The sequence below is a fragment of the Ursus maritimus genome, unplaced genomic scaffold (assembly GCF_017311325.1).
Source record: "Ursus maritimus isolate PB19 unplaced genomic scaffold, ASM1731132v1 scaffold_2, whole genome shotgun sequence".
Lineage (NCBI taxonomy): Eukaryota > Metazoa > Chordata > Mammalia > Carnivora > Ursidae > Ursus > Ursus maritimus.
Genome location: NW_024424452.1, coordinates 27,939,157 through 27,957,165, shown reverse-complemented (window position 1 = coordinate 27,957,165; position 18,009 = coordinate 27,939,157). Strand labels below are relative to the sequence as shown.

At 41.8% G+C, this 18,009-nt stretch overlaps 1 protein-coding gene across 1 annotated transcript in view; it reads left to right on the top strand.

Annotated features, from left to right (window-relative positions):
* Window positions 1-632: 632 nt before the first annotated feature.
* ERCC4 (ERCC excision repair 4, endonuclease catalytic subunit) overlaps window positions 633-18,009 on the top strand; it is a 30,861-nt gene continuing 13,484 nt past the window's right edge. The window contains 9 exon segments of the mRNA XM_040635307.1: window positions 633-867; window positions 2,493-2,673; window positions 7,258-7,411; window positions 7,413-7,448; window positions 8,374-8,581; window positions 11,007-11,187; window positions 12,176-12,304; window positions 13,241-13,351; window positions 15,260-15,857. Of these exon segments, the coding sequence (XP_040491241.1) occupies window positions 661-867; window positions 2,493-2,673; window positions 7,258-7,411; window positions 7,413-7,448; window positions 8,374-8,581; window positions 11,007-11,187; window positions 12,176-12,304; window positions 13,241-13,351; window positions 15,260-15,857 (1,805 nt within the window). The 5' untranslated portion in view covers window positions 633-660.

The window sequence follows — 18,009 nt, the reverse complement described above, 5'->3', positions numbered from 1 at the left end:
AGCCTGAAAATATTAAACTATTCTGGTTATTCCAAAAAATGTTAACAGGGAGACAGAGGCCAATTACAAAAGGAAGAATCAAACCTCACTGTAGGAAACAGGGGCTGTTAATTGTAGGCGCCCTTGGAAGACTGACAATTAGCGTTTTCATTGCCAAGGTCGGGGAACTAAGCTCCTTGGGTTTAGTTCTCCTCTCCTTGCTTTTGGGTAGCTTGGGTGCTAGTAGTAGATCCGGGCCGATCCGCTCTCAGATCGAATGGACAAAGCAAGGTGGGTTCGCCTTGCTCAGGCTGGAGCCTGAGGCCTGGAGATGACACCTGTCAGGAGCGCTAGCACCTCCTCCGGACTCTACGAATTTTCGGCCCCACTCGGCTCCTCTTCGGCTAAGTTCGGCCGGCGCTATTCCACGGCTTCAACTCCTCTTGGGCTGAGCTCGGCTGTCGGGCTCGGCTCCCTTCGGCTTCCTTCGACTGGCGCTCGTCTGGCGCTCGGCTCTCCTCGGCGGAGCTCGGCCAACGCTCGCCTCCGGCTCTGCTCTCCTCGGCTGAGCTCCGCCTACTCTCGGCTCGCGTTCGGCTCTCTTCGGCTGAGCTCGGCCCACCCCAGTCCGGGACTCGGCTCTCTTCGGCCGAGTTCGGCCGCGGCCCCGGAAGGGCGCCCATGGAGCTGGGACTGCCGGCTCGGCCGACAGCTATGGCGCCGCTGCTGGAGTATGAGCGGCAGCTGGTGCTGGAGCTACTGGACGCGGACGGGCTGGTAGTGTGCGCCCGCGGGCTCGGCGCGGACCGGCTCCTCTACCACTTCCTCCGGCTGCACTGCCACCCGGCGTGCCTGGTGCTGGTGCTCAACACTCAGCCCGCCGAGGAGGTGCGGCCGGCCGCGCGGGGGAGAGGGGACCCCGAGAGCGTTGGGGGCCTCCTGAGCGGATGCAGGCCCTGGCGCTTCTGAGAGCGATGACGGCCCCTGGCGCTAGGGGGAGGGCGTTGAACGGGGGTTTCTGAGCAGGAGCAGGTCCCTGACAGGGACGCGAGGGCACGGGGCGGGGGGGGAGGGAGTCCCGAGGAGGATGCAGGTCCCTGACACGGGTTCCGGGGACACCAAGAAGGATGAGGGGGCCCGAAGTAAAGGAAGGTTTGTTTCAGACACAGGGGAGAGGGGGACACAGGGTGCGAAGGTCCCGGAGGGGGACGCAGGTCCCGACAGGGGTGCAAGGACGCAGAGAGTAGGAGTGGTCCCAAGGGGAAGGCAGGTTCCTTACAGGGGTGGGAGGGCTTTGAATGGGGGTCAGTTGCAGGTCCCTGACAAAAGCTCGAGGACTCAGAGGGTAGGAAGGGTCCCGAGGAGGATGGAGGTCCCTGACGCTGATGGGAGGGCTTTGAATGGAGGTCCCATAAGGCAGGTACGGGTCTCTGCCACGGGTGCACGGACACTGAGAGGGATGGAGGGGCTCAGGAGTAGGAAGTCATTTGAGAAGAATGGGGGTGGAGAGAAGGGTTGGAGGTCCCTGAAGAGGACAGGGATGTCTAGAGAAGGATAGGGATGGGAACGATGAGGGAGTCCCCAAGCTGGATATCACGGGACTTGTTGGGGTCGGAGGAGTGGGATCAGTGATGGGGCTGGAGCAGTCTCGGAGGGTAATGGCGGAGTGTGAAAGCAGATGCTGAGGCTGGGGAGAGCCTGTAGGGAAGGGGAGGGACTGGGGGGGGGCGGTTCCCCCGGGCTGGGCCATTGGGTCAGAAAGGAAGGGAGCTGGAAGCTGAGGATATTGGGGAAGGGTACCTGCGGCTAAGGAATGGAGGACTCTGAAGACAGAAGGGGGTACACCTCTGCTAAGACGGGGGGCTCGGTACTGAGAGGTAGCACAGCCTGGTCTGAGGAGTCTGATGAGCCGCCCCTTGCTAGAGCGGGTGGCCAGGAGGAAGATGTCCGCGGAGAAGAATGGCCACAGACTCCTTGAGGGCAGAGATCCTGTCTGCTTTGTCTAGGTATCCCCAGTACCTCACATAGAGCCTAGCACAACACAGGGCCCCCAGTAGAGGAAGTGTTCAACTGAAGATCCAAAGGGCCAAGGTGCCATTGACATGAAATCCCCTCTGGGGTGGATCAGGACAGAGCTAACAGTCTAAAACACTGCCCGGGAAAAGGATTCCTTGTGATCGCCTCACGTAGTTCGCTTGCTTGCAAACCTGGCTTTGGCGGGAAGTATTTTGAAGCTAGCGGAAGTCTTTTAACCGAGGATTTAAAACGTCTTTTTTGTTGTTGTTAAAATGCTAATAACAACTCAAGTGCTATGATTCCTTAGTGCAAACCCAAAAACAAAACAAAAATAAAAGCCTATTTAAAGGTAGACAATTGGTGGATCAACGTGAAGTAGTAACTTAGCTTGTACATTGCATAAGTGTATTGCCTCTCATTTTAAATACAAAGATCTGCAACCTAATAAAAACTGCTGTGTGTTAAACAGCCTACTAATCAAATTTGGTTTGATTTAGGAGTACTTTATCAATCAGCTGAAGATTGAAGGCGTCGAACACCTCCCCCGCCGGGTAACAAATGAAATCACAAGTAACAGTCGCTATGAGGTCTACACACAAGGAGGTGTGATATTTGCAACGAGTCGAATTCTTGTGGTCGACTTCTTGACTGATCGAATACCTTCGGATTTAATTACCGGTAAGCATTTGAAACCTTATTATTTGTATATAAATTGGCACTTTTTTGCGTCTGAACCCTCTGCTAAACTAAACTAGAACCTCCTTGTGAGCAGCGCCGGATGTCTTCGCTCAGCATTGTGCTTCCAGGTGTTGGCACAATACCAGACGCATTTTAGATGCCTAAAAAGTATTTGTGGCCCGAATAAGTAACTAAGTTAGTAAGTAAACTAAGAATGACTCTTCCTTGTTTCCTAAGCTCATATCTGGTAAATACTTGGTAATTGGCTGGCATTTGCTTTTAGAACCTAATCAGACTTGAAATGTTTACAAATATTCTTTGTATGTTTCCTAAAATATTTGGTTTTCCCTTTAAAGAGTTCCCCCGGCCCATGATTTGAAATTAAACTAAATGGTTGCTTAATTATTTTGAGGAGTGTGGTTTAGTTTTAGCTAGAATTAATATAGAAAAGGAATTATTTTTCATTATCATTCATCCTTTTGGAAACCTTTTCTGATTTTCCCCAAAACTAACCTGAGGGCCCTACCTCCCTGCCCTCAGATTACCCTTTGCTTCTCCCCAGTCAGTAAAGAACACCACATTATCTTTGCCTGTTTATTTGTCTTTCCCATTCATGAGATAGCAGTAAAGAACACCACATTATCTTTGCCTGTTTATTTGTCTTTCCCATTCATGAGATAACAAGCTTCATAAGTACTAGGGACAATTTGTTCATCCCAGGCTAAGTAACTGATACATGTATTTGTTGGATAAAATGATGCATGAATATGCTGTGACCTTCAGTGAACTTCTGGAGGGCAGAGAGACTGTGATATTCATAAGCATACTTCCCACTATGGCCCTGAACCTAGAAGACCCTCAAGAAATATTTAATGAATAAATGTATGAACAAATGCTTTATGTGGTTCATAGTAAACTGATTGAAGAACAGCGTTTCTATAGTTTTGTACCGTTCGTAATTGTCATCAGCCAGGGCCCAGGCGGTGAGGTCTGACTCACCTGGCTTTGCATGATGATGCCACCGCTTACAAGCAAGTTACTTAATTTTTATGAGCCTCAAGTTTTCTTTTTCTCATTTCTTTAAATTGAGAAAATAGCACTTCCCAGAGTTATCGTAAGGATTGAGTGAAAATAAATTGCTCAGTATAGTGCCTGGGACATACTAAACAGTAAATAATAACAAAAAAAAAGTATTGGCTTTTCATCACCAGAAATTCTGATACATCATAAAGTCTTTTACTAATTGCTGCTTTCTTCTCAGCTTGGTTTTATATTTATTTTTTAAGTGGATAAAATGGGGGGGTGAAATGTACTGGAACCACCACTAGATGTCAGTATTGCTCTGCCTTTTCGTAACCGTTCAACCCAGTTGCGCAGAGAGCACTAATGAATCAAAGGAACGTCCAGCTTATAGCTTATAGGTAGCTCCTAATTAAAAGCACAAAATTCCGTATCCATTTCTGATCATGTCCCAACCAATAATGAAGCTTGAGCTGCTGCTGCCGCTTGGCTGAATGGAATGTAGATGAATGCCAGAAGTGAATCCCATCAGATTCTGCACCCTGGAGGGCTGGTCCCCCATGGGCTCCCCATGGCACTTTCACCACGGCACTCACGGACCAAACAGCAGTCCTTGAAGCATGTAACCCTCCAGAAGGTTCGGAATGCCCCCTGCCCTAATTTGCCCCCTGTCACTACCTGTGAAATTCACCACCACACCCCACGCAAGGGTCCCTGCCAACCACACCTCCTCAGCAGTGAGAGAAGTGTGTACATAGCTGCCAGGATGGTACTTTCAAAAGACAGGACGGGAGGCTTTCATTGCTAAAACGGCTCCTGACACCTCCAAATAGAACTCAGGACACACTTTCCACGACAAACTTAAAAAAAAAAAAAGTTACATGTTAGATTTGTGCACCCAGTGCTATAATTCAATTTTATGTTCATTCAACAAGCATTAAATTTACTAAGGGTCCCTTGTTTGGCAGGAATGTGGTAGGTGCTGATGGTAGAAAGTCCAATGAGACCCTGTGGTGAGCTCTTGAGTTAGGCTGCTCCTGAGTCTGAGCCCACCTCCACTGTGCGCCAAAGGTGTGATCTTGGGCCAGTCACTTAATTTGTATGGCTCAGTTTAGTCATCTGTAAGTGGGAGCCTGTAACACTGCCTTCCTCCTAGGATTAGTGTACGGGTGAAATGAGATCATGTATGTAAAATTCTTCACATGGTACTCGGCACACAGTGAGCATTCTCTGATTACTGCTTGTTGTTGTGATGTCCTTGTCCTCAAGCAGTTTAGTGAAGGAGACAGATGGAAAGAAGTAATGACAGTAGAGTATGAGATATAAACTGTCATGGGAGCGTAGAAATGAAATGTAAGTAGGCTTTTGTGAGACTACAGTTGCCCCCAGAAATACAGCCTGCTTGTATTTTTTTTTTTAAGATTTTATTTATTTATTTGAGAGAGAGGGAGAGACCATGAGTGAGGGGAGGGGCAGAGGGAGAGGAAGAAGCAGACTCCCCGCTGAGCAGGGAGCCCCACACAGGGCTCAGTCCCAGAACCCCAAGATCATGACCTGAGCTGACGTCAGAGGCTTAACCGACTGAGCCACCCACGCACTCCTGCTTATGTTTTCATGTTGCTGGTTTTTGAAATGGGGGTGGGGGTGGGGGGAGGCCTCAGGTGGTGTCACTTAGGAAAAACCAGGCTTTGTCTTCAGACCCCCCTGGTTTGGAGCCTTTAGTCTCCTGTCGCTTGTTACATGACCTTGATCAACTTGTTTCCCTCTCCTGGTCTCATAATGATACCTACCTCATAGAATTCTCTTGAGGATTAAATGAATAACCGTCCAGTAAAGTTCCTAACCCCTGCACCTGGGATAGAATAGTTCTCTTCTTCCTCCTCCTCCTGGTTTTGTAAAAAAATGACAGTCTTTTGGAGCACAACATTTTCTTAAATTGAGGTTCATCTTTCCTTCGAAGTCTCCTTTGATTATTTTAACCTTATGTGATATTTTGATCTAGGCCAGCAAGCGTAGCCCAGGTGAGGACTCGGAAAAGCCCAACAACTAGGTCCAGAATCCTTGCTCAATAGTAAGTTAGTTACATGTATGTATTGTAGTTATTGAAATCCTTTGTCTACAAATTTCAAAATAACACTATTAATTTCTACTGTATCTGAAAAACAATTTGCTTAGCTAAAATAAATTGTAGCTCCATCCACCTCAATACAAAATTTAAACACCAAGACAGTAGAATCTGACTTGGGCTTACTGAACTAGTAGAAGAAGGGGTCACAAACCACTGTTAGTGTCATTTCCCACACCCTAGGGGTGAGGTGAATTGGTACAAAAACACGTAAGCACATTTATGACAAATTTATATATAAGGTAATGGTTTGATGTAGGGCTAAGAGACTGAGAATCATCATAGAATAATTGAGTTTTCAATTATTAATTGAAATTAATAATGAAATGAAATAAATGAAATAATTAATTATTAATAAATGACATCTGTGCACTCTCAGGTCATATGTGTTCCTAATTTATCATTAATCACACTGCATCAAAATGGCATATATGCGTATAATGTCATGTGGATTTATTATATTCACATATGAAAGATCATCTGGCCCAGTATTCTCGTTTTATAAATAAGTAAACACAATAGTTGTCCTTGTTTTTGTGATCTCAGAGGTGTCAATCATGGCACCCCAAAACACAGATATACTAAATACATTCATTAAAGGTTTTTATTAATTTATTTTTCAGTTGAATATAGTCTGATTCCAAAAATTGAATTATTCTAATAGGTGACGCAGGTGTTGCCGAGACTTCTGAATTACCGCTATTTTGTGTAGTTCACATCTGGTTCACCTATAAAAGGAGAGTCAGTGAGCCACTTCCCTTTCAGAAATTCTTCCACTGTGCCAGACACACCCCACCCCAAGGCCTTTGCTCTTCCTGTCCCCTTAGCCTGGAACTCTCTTGGTGCTCGTGGTGACAAGACTCACCTCCTCATTTCCATCTAGCTCTGGCTCAGATAGGCCCTCAGCGAGGCCACCCTACCTAAAGTTGCCAACCACCACCCCTCACACAAACTCCCTCTCCTCCTCTGATTCATTTTTGTCCTCCCCAGCACTTATTACTGTATAACCTACTAAACACTGCACGTGTTTGTATTGTGTATCGTAAGGCCCACGAGCACCGGCATTTACGTCCATGTGTTCGCTGCTGCATCCCTCACCGAGATCAGCGCCTGCCCGTGCCTAAGTAGGGACTCGGGAGACACGCGGTGAATAAGCGAATGAAAATGAGCATGGGGGCGCCTGAGTGTCACAGCGGTTAAGCGTCTGCCTTTGGCTCAGGGCGTGATCCCAGCGTTCTGGGATCGAGCCCCACATCAGGCTCCTCTGCTGGGAGCCTGCTTCTTCCTCTCCCACTCCCCCTGCTTGTGTTCCCTCTCTCGCTGGCTGTCTCTCTCTGTCAAATAAATAAATAAAATCTTTAAAAAAAAAAAGAAAGAAAGAAAACAAGCGTGAAGTTCCATGACTGTTCTGCCATCTAAGTTATAAAATTTCCTCTCAGGCATCTTGGTGTACAGAGCTCACAGGATAATCGAGTCTTGTCAAGAAGCCTTCATCTTGCGTCTGTTTCGCCAGAAAAACAAGCGTGGCTTTATTAAAGCTTTCACAGACAACGCTGTCGCCTTTGATACTGGTTTTTGTCACGTGGAAAGAGTNGAATCTTTTCGTAGGGAAGCTCTATCTGTGGCCAAGGTAAATAGCACTTCGCAACAAATTTCTGTGAGAGAATCTGCCATAACTTAAGTGTGCTGTCACATGTACTGTAACTGCACCTGGTACGTTATTGCCAGGTTCATAACAAGTGCATCATATGGAAATAGATGGTCGCCACATCTGTAGTTCTTTTACAAGGAGAAGGAGATTTGATCGTTATTTTTCTGGTAGCCCATCAAATCCGTCCAAGGGCAGCCACTGTATTCCTTCTTGTCCGTTTAGTGAGACCCCCAGGGACTAGAGACTCACATATACAACAGCTCTAGGTGAACTGTAGATTTATTGGCTAAGACTCCCACTTCACTTTGAAAATTACCCACCAGGGAATAGAGCACAAAGATTTTTGAAGAATTGATGTTAATGTCTAGGAAAAACCATAGGTTCCAGTGTTCCAACACCTTGCACCTATGCTAATACGTATTTTGGTTTTACTATATGGCATTTAAGAGCAAGTGCCATGGTCTTTTTCCTTTCTTGATTACACCTTGTTGAAGGGATCAGCATACTTTTTCTGTGAAGGGCCCGATGGTAAATATTTTGGGCTTTGCAGGCCATGCTATCCGTCACGATGACCCCACTCTGCTGTTAGAGCAGCAAAGCAGCCACAGACAGTCCACAAGCAGTGGGTGTGGCTGCGTTCCAATAAAACTCATTCTGAAACCAGGCGCTGGGTTCAGCCCAGACAAGAATTTTGCTGACCCCTGCCTTATTTGAATAATAACGTCCATTCATGGAGGTTCAAAGTATTCCTGAAAGCATTGTCATTTTGCTTTCTATTTTGTTTGTGTCTTAATTGCATTTACCAAACAAACAAACAAACAAACAATGGGAGTATTAAGCCAAGACCAGAAATACACAGCTCTTGAAACTCGAGAAAATCTTTGAAAACTATTTGTCTCTATAGGTTCCATGTAGCGGTAAACTCGTTTTTAGAACAGCACAAACCTGAGGTTGTAGAAATTCACGTTTCTATGACGCCTGCCATGCTTGCTATCCAGACTGCCATACTGGACATTTTAAATGCATGTCTGAAGGAACTCAAATGCCATAACCCATCCCTCGAAGTGGAAGATTTGTCTTTAGAAAATGCTATTGGAAAACCCTTTGACAAGGTACTCCGTTTCTTTTCCTTTTAAGCACAGTTTGTGATGTTATAATTTTAAAGAATCCAAGTTATTTTAGTAATTGCAGTGTCCCTAATAGGAATTTGCTGTTATTTTAAAATTAATTTGGAGCTGATTTAAGGGTAGCTTCTTTGGTTTTCTGGAAAGTAATAATTTGTAGTAAAATAATGGACCAACATATAAGCACAACTCTGACTTTTTGCCGTTATACAGTGATTATCTCGTATTTTAAGTATAATTAAGAGAAGGATAAATAACATTTTTGGTCTGAAATGACAGCATTTGGATATCTACAGGTAGAAGAGTTCTACATAAAATGCTTCATGATTTGTGATCTTTTGTTTGGAATAAAAATAATTGGAATGAGTTTTCATTACTGAGGAATGTGAACCTTGCTCTCTTAAAATTACATTTTGAATTGAGAAAATGGTAAGACTAAGACTTTAGTTCAAGCAACTTTTATTCTGATTTTTTTTCTTTTGGTGTGTTTTTTGAGGTTTTTTTGTTTTTTTTTTTTTTGGAGATGCGTGAGGAGGGGGAGGGACAGAGAGAGGGGGAGAGAGAGAATCTCAAGCAGACTCCACGTTGAGCCTGGAGCACGATGTGGGACTCAGTCTCATGACCCTGAGATCATGCCCTGAGCTGAAATCAAGAGTCAGATGCTTAACTGACTGAGGCACCCAGGAGCCCCTCTAACTGATTTTTTTTTTATCATAGGTGAATATTAATACAGGTACATAAATGTTGAAGTTTGAATTATAGATCCAGAAAATGCTGACTTTTAAAAAATTCCAGACAGATTTTTTTTTTCATATTTTGGTGGAACAAATTCCTGTCTTTCAAACTCTGAATCATTCTGTCACTGGAAATAATGCATAGTGATTATTAAGAAGGAAAAATTTAACACCTCATTTCTCTGATTCTTCCAAAAAGACATTTTACTGTGAAATAATGATACATGAAACTAATTTCATGTGTTTTGTTCCTCTGTTCTTAAAGTTTGGTTCATGGTCAAGCCAAAAAGAAAAACCATCAAAAGCGAACCTTCATGTTCTTTTAATAGAACGTACATGTCCTTAGAAAATAACAAAATATAGCCTAATATGTTTTTATTAGTTCTCTGTTTATCATTCCCTGGATAGTAAAAGTCAAAGTATTATTTTGGATATTCTTTAAGCAACCAAATGTAAATGCAGACATAACTTTGCATCTTGTTAGAAAATTTAACTTTTGTAGATGATTTTATCAAACAGGTCTGCAACTATAGGTTCCAGTTTGTCTAGGACAGTTATAGTATGTACCTGTTCTCCTGGAATAATTATTAATAATTCATTTTCACAAGAGTTGCAGTTTGGACAATAAATTATACGGCCATCTAAATATTACTCCTGCTGAGTGTTAATTTTATTGGATAAGATGCCACATAGTGATACTGCTTCCATATCATGCTATAAGTATTATCCTTTTTAGTTACAAAATCACTTCGTGAAGGATGTGTGTGTGTATGTGTGTGTGTACACACTCATATATAGCTGTGGGCTGTGGGTATGTAGATATCTATATAGTATATACAAAAAGCTATTCTGTGTTTTAGGCAACTTTTATTAGCAAGAGAGAGCGGGGGAAGGAGCAGTGGGGGAGGGAGAGGGAGAGAATCTCCAGCAGACTCTGCACTGAGCACAAGCTCAATGTGGGGTTTGATCTCATGACCCTGAGATCATGACCTGAGCCAAAACCAACAGTTGGATGCTTAACTGACTGAGCCACCCAGGTACCTCTACTTTTTAGGGTCTTAAAAAAATTCAAATTTAGTCCATTGTTAACTTAACAAGTATTTTCTCATCCATGAATCACATTAAAAAAAAAAAAAAAGCTAAGTAAGTCTTTTACACCACCAAATTAAGGTACATTGTTATTTAATTTGATACCATGTAGTTTCCTTGGTATATGCCCTCTGGTCCCTGTCTAACTGGATCCCACATTTTTATCTATCTAGGATAGGGTCACAGCCAAACTTGGCAGAAATGGTATGTCTAAGCTACATGCTTTGACCCTTCATAAAAACAAATGATTGGTTATCTGAAGTTTATCAGGCCTTTTCTCCTAACAATGTAAATATGGATAAATATGAATTGACACTGATCACAAAGATTCTAGGGATAAGGCACTCTGCTTTATATTTGAAAATTTAAACATTGTTATTAGAATCTTATGAACTGAAATTTTCTATCCACTTTCTTGGGGGATGATGCTGGGAGTTTTTTTGTGGGTATGGTAAAATATACATAATATAAAATTTACCACCCTAACCATTTTTATATACGGGGATAATGTTCACTGAAAGTATAATTTGTATTAATAATAGCTGTATTGAACATCTGTTTAGGAATACTAAATTTTATTCTTATCTTAGACAATCCGCCATTATCTGGATCCTTTGTGGCACCAACTTGGAGCCAAGACTAAGTCCTTGGTTCAGGACTTGAAGATATTACGAACTTTGCTGCAGTATCTCTCTCAGTACGATTGTATCACATTCCTTAATCTTCTGGAATCTCTGAGAGCAACAGAGAAGGCTTTCGGTCAGAATTCAGGTGGGAGATAAAAATACTAATATTATTATGGGAGCTGATTTGAATAAAGTGTTGGATTTTCTTGGGGACTCAGATGCAGGGAGTGCTATATTCAACTACGTGGTATACTAAGATTTCAAATTACGTTTTATGTTCATAGCACAAGGATGTAGGTTTTATTGATAGCTAATGTTTCCGCCTACTTAACTTCTGTTCTGTATAATAATAAATATTCATATCCATTCCAGGCGATTTTATTTCTAGAAAAGACTCTGTATATTACATGCAGTCCCCAACTTAGAAATAGGTTGCGTTCTGGAAGTTTAGTTGTTAAGAACTTCAAATTCATTTTCTCCAAAGAAATAGCAAGGGAGTGTAGGGTTTCATCAGCCAGAGTGCTGAAGACTGAAGAAACATACATATACAACTGGCCACCATCTTGTTTTTCTACCAACCGCATCTGCCCCCGCTATCGTGGCCTCTGTCACTATTTGGCTAGACCGCTGATTTTCAAAGTGTAGTCCATGGGCCCCTGAGGCCAAGATTTAATACAATTAATAATTTTTACCTCTTCATTAGGAGCATTCCTAAGTAATCAACTACAAACGCATAGCAATGAGGAATACGTTGACTGCTAGTACACTTTGGTTCCACTGCCTTGTTTATACTCGGGCACCAGCAGTGTTACCCAGGAATGCTTTTGCACCATTATTGGAAATGTCAACACAGTGGGAAAAAAATCAAATAATGAGTTAGTGTTCTTATGAGAATAGTTTTGAGGTCCAGAGCCCCTGAAAACATCTTGGTGACCCCCAGAGGTTAGTAGGCCACACTTTGAAAACCACTGGTCTAACCAAACAGCGATGGAGGCCACAGTAAGGGAGAAGGTGTGGTTCAGAGGAGAATAAGATGGTGGACAACTGTCCTTTTGGGCCTGTGACCGTCAGAGACTCTTTAAAATTCATCCTAAATTGAAGGCTTTTTTGTTTTTTTTAACTTTTCCTATTAGGTTGGCTGTTTCTTGATTCCAGCACCTCAATGTTTGTAAATGCTCGAGCAAGAGTTTACCATCTTCCAGATGCCAAAATGAACAAAAAGGGCAAAATGTCTGAAAAAATGGAGATTAAAGAAGAACAAGGTATTTCGTAGGCTTGATCTTTAACTGTGTCCTTTATTTAAATATGTGCTGTGGAAATTCTTATCAAGTCAATGTATTAATAGTAAATATCCTTCAGCCAAGGGGAAAACATGTGCCCATATATTAAATATATGTTATATGCAATGTATGTTACAAGTATCCAGCATGGCAAGACTTAGAATCCATTGTCAGGGGATTCCAAATAACAAGTGCCAAGTATCAGTCAAGAGTATTCTCACCACTACATAAGAGCTACAGATTGATTTTTTTTTAACTTCAGAGTAATAACTACTTTTGGCAACTTAAAGTCTTAACAGAATGTTTAACATTCCTTTTAGCTTTAAAAAAAATAAATATACTAGAATGAGGCAAGTATGGATTTTATTCCAACCCTCATCTAGTAGGTATAATAAATATCATTGGTTGTTTTAAGGCATGGGATAGGCGGATGCTGACCTTTTGCCTCATTCAAAGGTCTAGTTCAGAACTTAAATATGTTAGTGATGTGTTTGAGTACTTACAGAAACGTTTGATTGCTCTCCACTTGTATCCCATCTTCAGGACTGTGAAAGTCATGGGGATTTTAGAAATAATAAATACCATTATTCTGTACTGATTCTTTCATTTTAAATAGCAGCTTATATCTAGCGTCACAGTTGACAACAACACAGAATATTCTCTAATTCATGACCGTGCATGTAACTTGCTCTCAGGGCACTGTGAAACTTCTATTAATATTGGTCTGGAGTGTGTTTCATTTAGACCTTAATAAATAGCCTTTTTCAAGAAAGAAGATTCTATCTGGCCTCTGGAAAAAGGCTCAAAGGAAGGGGCTTTCGGAATGATGCTTGTGTCATCTGTCGTTTTGAAAGGCTGTGAGATACTTTATGTATAAATGTTATCACATAGATTGAGGTTATCCTTTTTTCTATACAGAAACAAAAAAGGAATTGGTCCTAGAAAGCAACCCAAAGTGGGAAGCATTAACCGAAGTACTGAAAGAAATCGAGGCAGAAAATAAGGAGAGTGAAGCCCTTGGTGGTCCAGGTAGGAGAAAAGAGATAGTGACTTTTGCTTTCAAAATGGAGCAAATGAGTCTTCTTTGTTAGTTCCTTAGAAATAACTTACTATGATATTGTTTATAAAATGTAAAAGAATAAATGCCAAAGGAACACTGAAATCCTAGTGGCAGCCTCCTTTTGTGTTCGTTTGATGTGATTTTCTCCAGGTTGAATCCTTGTATATTCATGAAAACAGGGGTTTTTTTGCTGCTTGCCTTCTCAGGACTTCTATTTAAAGAGGCAGTTAATCTCCACGTACATGTTCACCAGGCTTTCGATCTGGACTCCCCAAGGAGAAAGCTAATGGGCTTGCTTTATTCGCAGCAAGTGTCTCTCCAAAAAAAGTCTTAACTGTTCTATGAAGCAACATTGACCTGCCCCCCCCCAAAAAAATTCCAGATTTCAGGGCTGCTGTCTGCAAACATGGGTTTGCTAGTAGATTAGCACGGCAGACCAAATATGAACTACATTTAAAAAAATAAAACCTGTAATAAAGTAAAACTAAATTTAGAACAAAAAATCTACTGAGACTTTGAACTCCTACAAATCAGTAAAGGCAAGCACATAATCCTTATCTTAGTAAATGTGCTCGTGATGTTATCCCAGAACCTCCGGTACTGTGATTCAAGACCCAAAGTCATGCGTGCTCACTTAGGAAAATTGAAAAGTATGAAGAAAAAAGAGAAGGGGGGAAAAATGATGTCTAGGAGCCACACTGGCATATTTGCTTCCAGGATTTCTTTTATGTATTTTCTGTCTCACATTGTTAAGGTCGTAGTGCAGATACAATCTCTGGATATATAATTAGCAAGTCAAATGATAACATTCTTGAGACATATTACCACGTTTGACTTGTACAAAATTTTTATGAATTCTTATTTCTTCTAGCAACATAAAAGCTCATCTCTTTTGTTTTTTAGATTTATTTAATTTATTTTCTAGAGAGATAGAGCAGGGCGAGGGCAGGAGCAGAGGGAGAGAGAGAGAGAGAATCTCAAGCAGACTCCATGCTTAGTGTGGAGCCCGACATGAGGCTCGATCCCACCACGACCCTGAGATCATGACCTGAGCCGAAATCAAGAGTCTGACGCAACTAACTGAGCCGCCCAGGCGCCCCAGAGCTCATGTTTTTTTCACCTAGCAGACAATGACTGGAGATTCTGTAGATATTCGTGTGCGTGTATACCTATGTATGTGTGATAGTTTTATCAATTTGATTGGAGAAAAGTGTTACTCATTTGAAATTTGGTGCTCACTGTTTTCTTAAAATTGTTTTTCCTCTTTTGTGAATTGTCTTTTTTTTTCCTTCTCCAATTTAGACTGTGTCCACAGTTTGTATTGGCTTTTTTATATATGAAAGATATCATCATTTATGATAGTTGTTTTGTAAAGTTTTTTGTCGTTAGCTTACTTAATGCATAGTTTTTTAGATTATAGGTATTAGTCTTCTCTGAGATTTCTTCCATTGCTTTTAAGCCTAGAAAATCATCTCCATCCAGAGAGATGGAAAGAATCACCCTTTTTTTCATGATTTAATATTTAACGTTTGACTCTGTAATCCATTTGGAATTTATTTTGGTATATAAAATCCTCTGGAAAATTATTAATTAAAAAGAGCTTCTGTAAAGCCTCCATTGTACCATGGCTACGCTTTCATAAGACTAAATGTTTCTGGCTTCAACTTTACTCAAAAGATTTAACTAATCCTGTCAGAGAGGGAAAGCATATGATAAGCATCTGAGAGCCTTTTTAAACAAATTGTGAATGTTGTTTCCTTAGTACCAAGGGGTAAGATGTGTCTTCTTTGTGGGGGGGAAGAGGCGAGGGAGCAGGCAGGGAGGGAGCAGGCGGACACGTGAGGTCATAGTAACATAACACTGTTTCGTAATTTTAGGTCAAGTACTTATTTGTGCAAGTGATGACCGAACATGTTCCCAGCTGAGAGAGTACATCACTATCGGAGCAGAGGCCTTTTTGCTGAGGCTCTACAGGAAAACCTTTGAGAAGGATACCAAAGCTGAACAAGTATGGATGAAATTTAGACATGAGGACGGTCCAAAGAGAATGGTGAAATCTAACAAAAGGCCTAAAGACCCCCAAAACAAACAAAGGGCTGCCACCAAAGAAAGGACTCTCAAAAAGAAAAAGCGAAGGTTAACCTTAACTCAGATGATGGGGAAGTCGGAAGAACCGGAAGAGGAAGGGGATGTCAAGGAAGGCTATCCTAGAGACACAGACAGTAGCCCAGAAAGCTCCTTGGAAGAAATTAAGCACGAGGAATTTGACTTAAACTTGTCCTCTGATGCCGCATATGGAATCCTGAAAGACCCACTCACCATCCTCCATCCGCTCCTGGGCTGTAGTGACCCCTATGCTCTGACAAGGGTGCTCCATGAAGTGGAGCCAAGATACGTGGTTCTGTACGACGCAGAACTGACGTTTGTTCGCCAGCTTGAGATTTACAGGGCAAGCAGGCCCGGGAAGCCTCTGAGGCAAGTTATGAAGAATATAAGCTTTTTCTTCTTTCTTTTTTTGTATATGTTTTTGTGTGTGTGTGTGTGTATGAGTATATATTATATATATACATATATATATATTATATAACATATATATAATATATATGTGTGTATATATATATATATAAATTAGCTGAAGTATATTTGACACAAATTAAATTAGTTTCAGGTGTACAACATTGTGATTCAACCATTCTGTACGTTACAAAGTGCTTACCATGATAAGTATATTACAATATTATTGCTTATATTCCCTATGTTCTTTTCATCCCCATGGCTTATTTATTTTATAAGTTTGTACCTCTTAGTCCCCTTCACCCATTTTGCCCATTCTCCCCACCTCCACCCCCTTTGGCAGCCATCATTGTGTTCTCTATTTGAGTCTGTTTCTCTCTTGTTGTTGTTTGTTGGTTTGTTTGTTTTTTTAGATTCCACATATAAGTGAAATCATAGGGTATTTATTTGTCCATCTCCATCTGGCTTATCTCACTTAGCTTACCACCCTCTAAGTCCATCCATGTTGTGGCAAATGGCAAGATTTCATTCTTTTTTATGGCTGAGTAATACTCCATTGAACTGCTTTTTTTAAAGGCTTCAATTTCACCGTTCTTTAGGCTTTAACAGAGACGCTATACCAGTTGCACATGGATTTTCTTTAACGTTCTGTTGTTACAATGTAGGTTAAGTTTATGAATCCTTCTTCTGCTTCCTGGTCAACCTGGGACATTTGCATAGGAAGGATGTCAGATGTCGTAGAGAACAACAAATCTAGGGAACTATCCGTGTTCTGGTTACTTGCTGCTCTGTTGTCCTGTACTGTATCCTTTCTGCATTGGTTGTAGCTTATGAGGTGCTGTATCTCGACAAGTCTAGGAAATGTATAATATCCTGACTTGTACCAAAAATTACTGTAACTATGACTCAGCTAAATGGCTTTGATCTTCTAAAATGTAGTTCTTATAAATTTGAAGGAGTGACTCTAAATTACATCCACATAAAACGAAAGTATTTGGGGAATTATTGAACCAAGTTTTCTTGAGTTTCAAGAAATTGCAGATAAAAAATCTACAGAAATATCAGATGAGAAAATGATGCCTCTCAAAGAATATAGTGTTCCGGGTCTCCAATTATCTGAGGGAAACAAACAGCAAAATTAATATCCTGAACTCAGTCTGAACCAAAAACAGAGCCAAAAGAAACCTTCCTAGCAGTTTAACTAATGCAGCCTTCCAGAGCAGAGATGAGCGGAGCAGGTGGGTCAGAAATAACACAGGATGAAGAGTTTAGACAAAGCTGGTCAAAGAATTATAGGCTGGTAAATTTTTCAGACGTTGCTACTGATCAACTTTGTAGATAGCTTGTATGTCCAGTTCTTTGTTGCCTGAGAATGGAATAGTGTGTTATTTGGAATCAAAATGTCAGAGTCGGAAGGGACCTTGGAGTTCAACTTCTCCCTCCGTCAGTGGGAAACTGAGGCCCAGTAATAACGAATGACTTGCCCTTGGCCACGTAGCACTTGTGGGGGAGAGCTGGGGTCTCTGGACTCATGGTTTTTTTCCTCAGTCCACACTTCTAAGAGATATAACCTAGGAGCATGAAGTCCAGAAAAAAAGTCGAAAGCTAAAAAAGGAAAAACCTGTGATAGACGGTGAGAAAGAGGGAGAGAGGAGGTGCTTAATTCAGCCTCTGAGCAACACATAAGATAGAAAAGCAGTCCTTCTTCTTTTTTTTTTTTAAAGATTTTATTTATTTATTTGACAGAGAGAGACAGCCAGCGAGAGAGGGAACGCAAGCAGGGGGAGCGGGAGAGGAAGAAGCAGGCTCATATCAGAGGAGCCTGATGTGGGGCTCGATCCCATAACGCCGGGATCACGCCCTGAGCCGAAGGCAGACGCTTATCCGCTGTGCCACCCAGGCGCCCCAGAAAAGCAGTCCTTCTTAAGAGAAAATAATATATCAAATTATTTTCTCGAGCCCAATATCATCCGTGTGTCTTCTGTGTCTGTGTTTATATAACACGTGCGATGACTTGGTTCTGTGAAGACACAGATAAACGACAGCCGAGAAAGAAGATAAAGGTCATATAGATTTCATTTGTTTATTTCTCACTAACGTGAACTTTCACAAG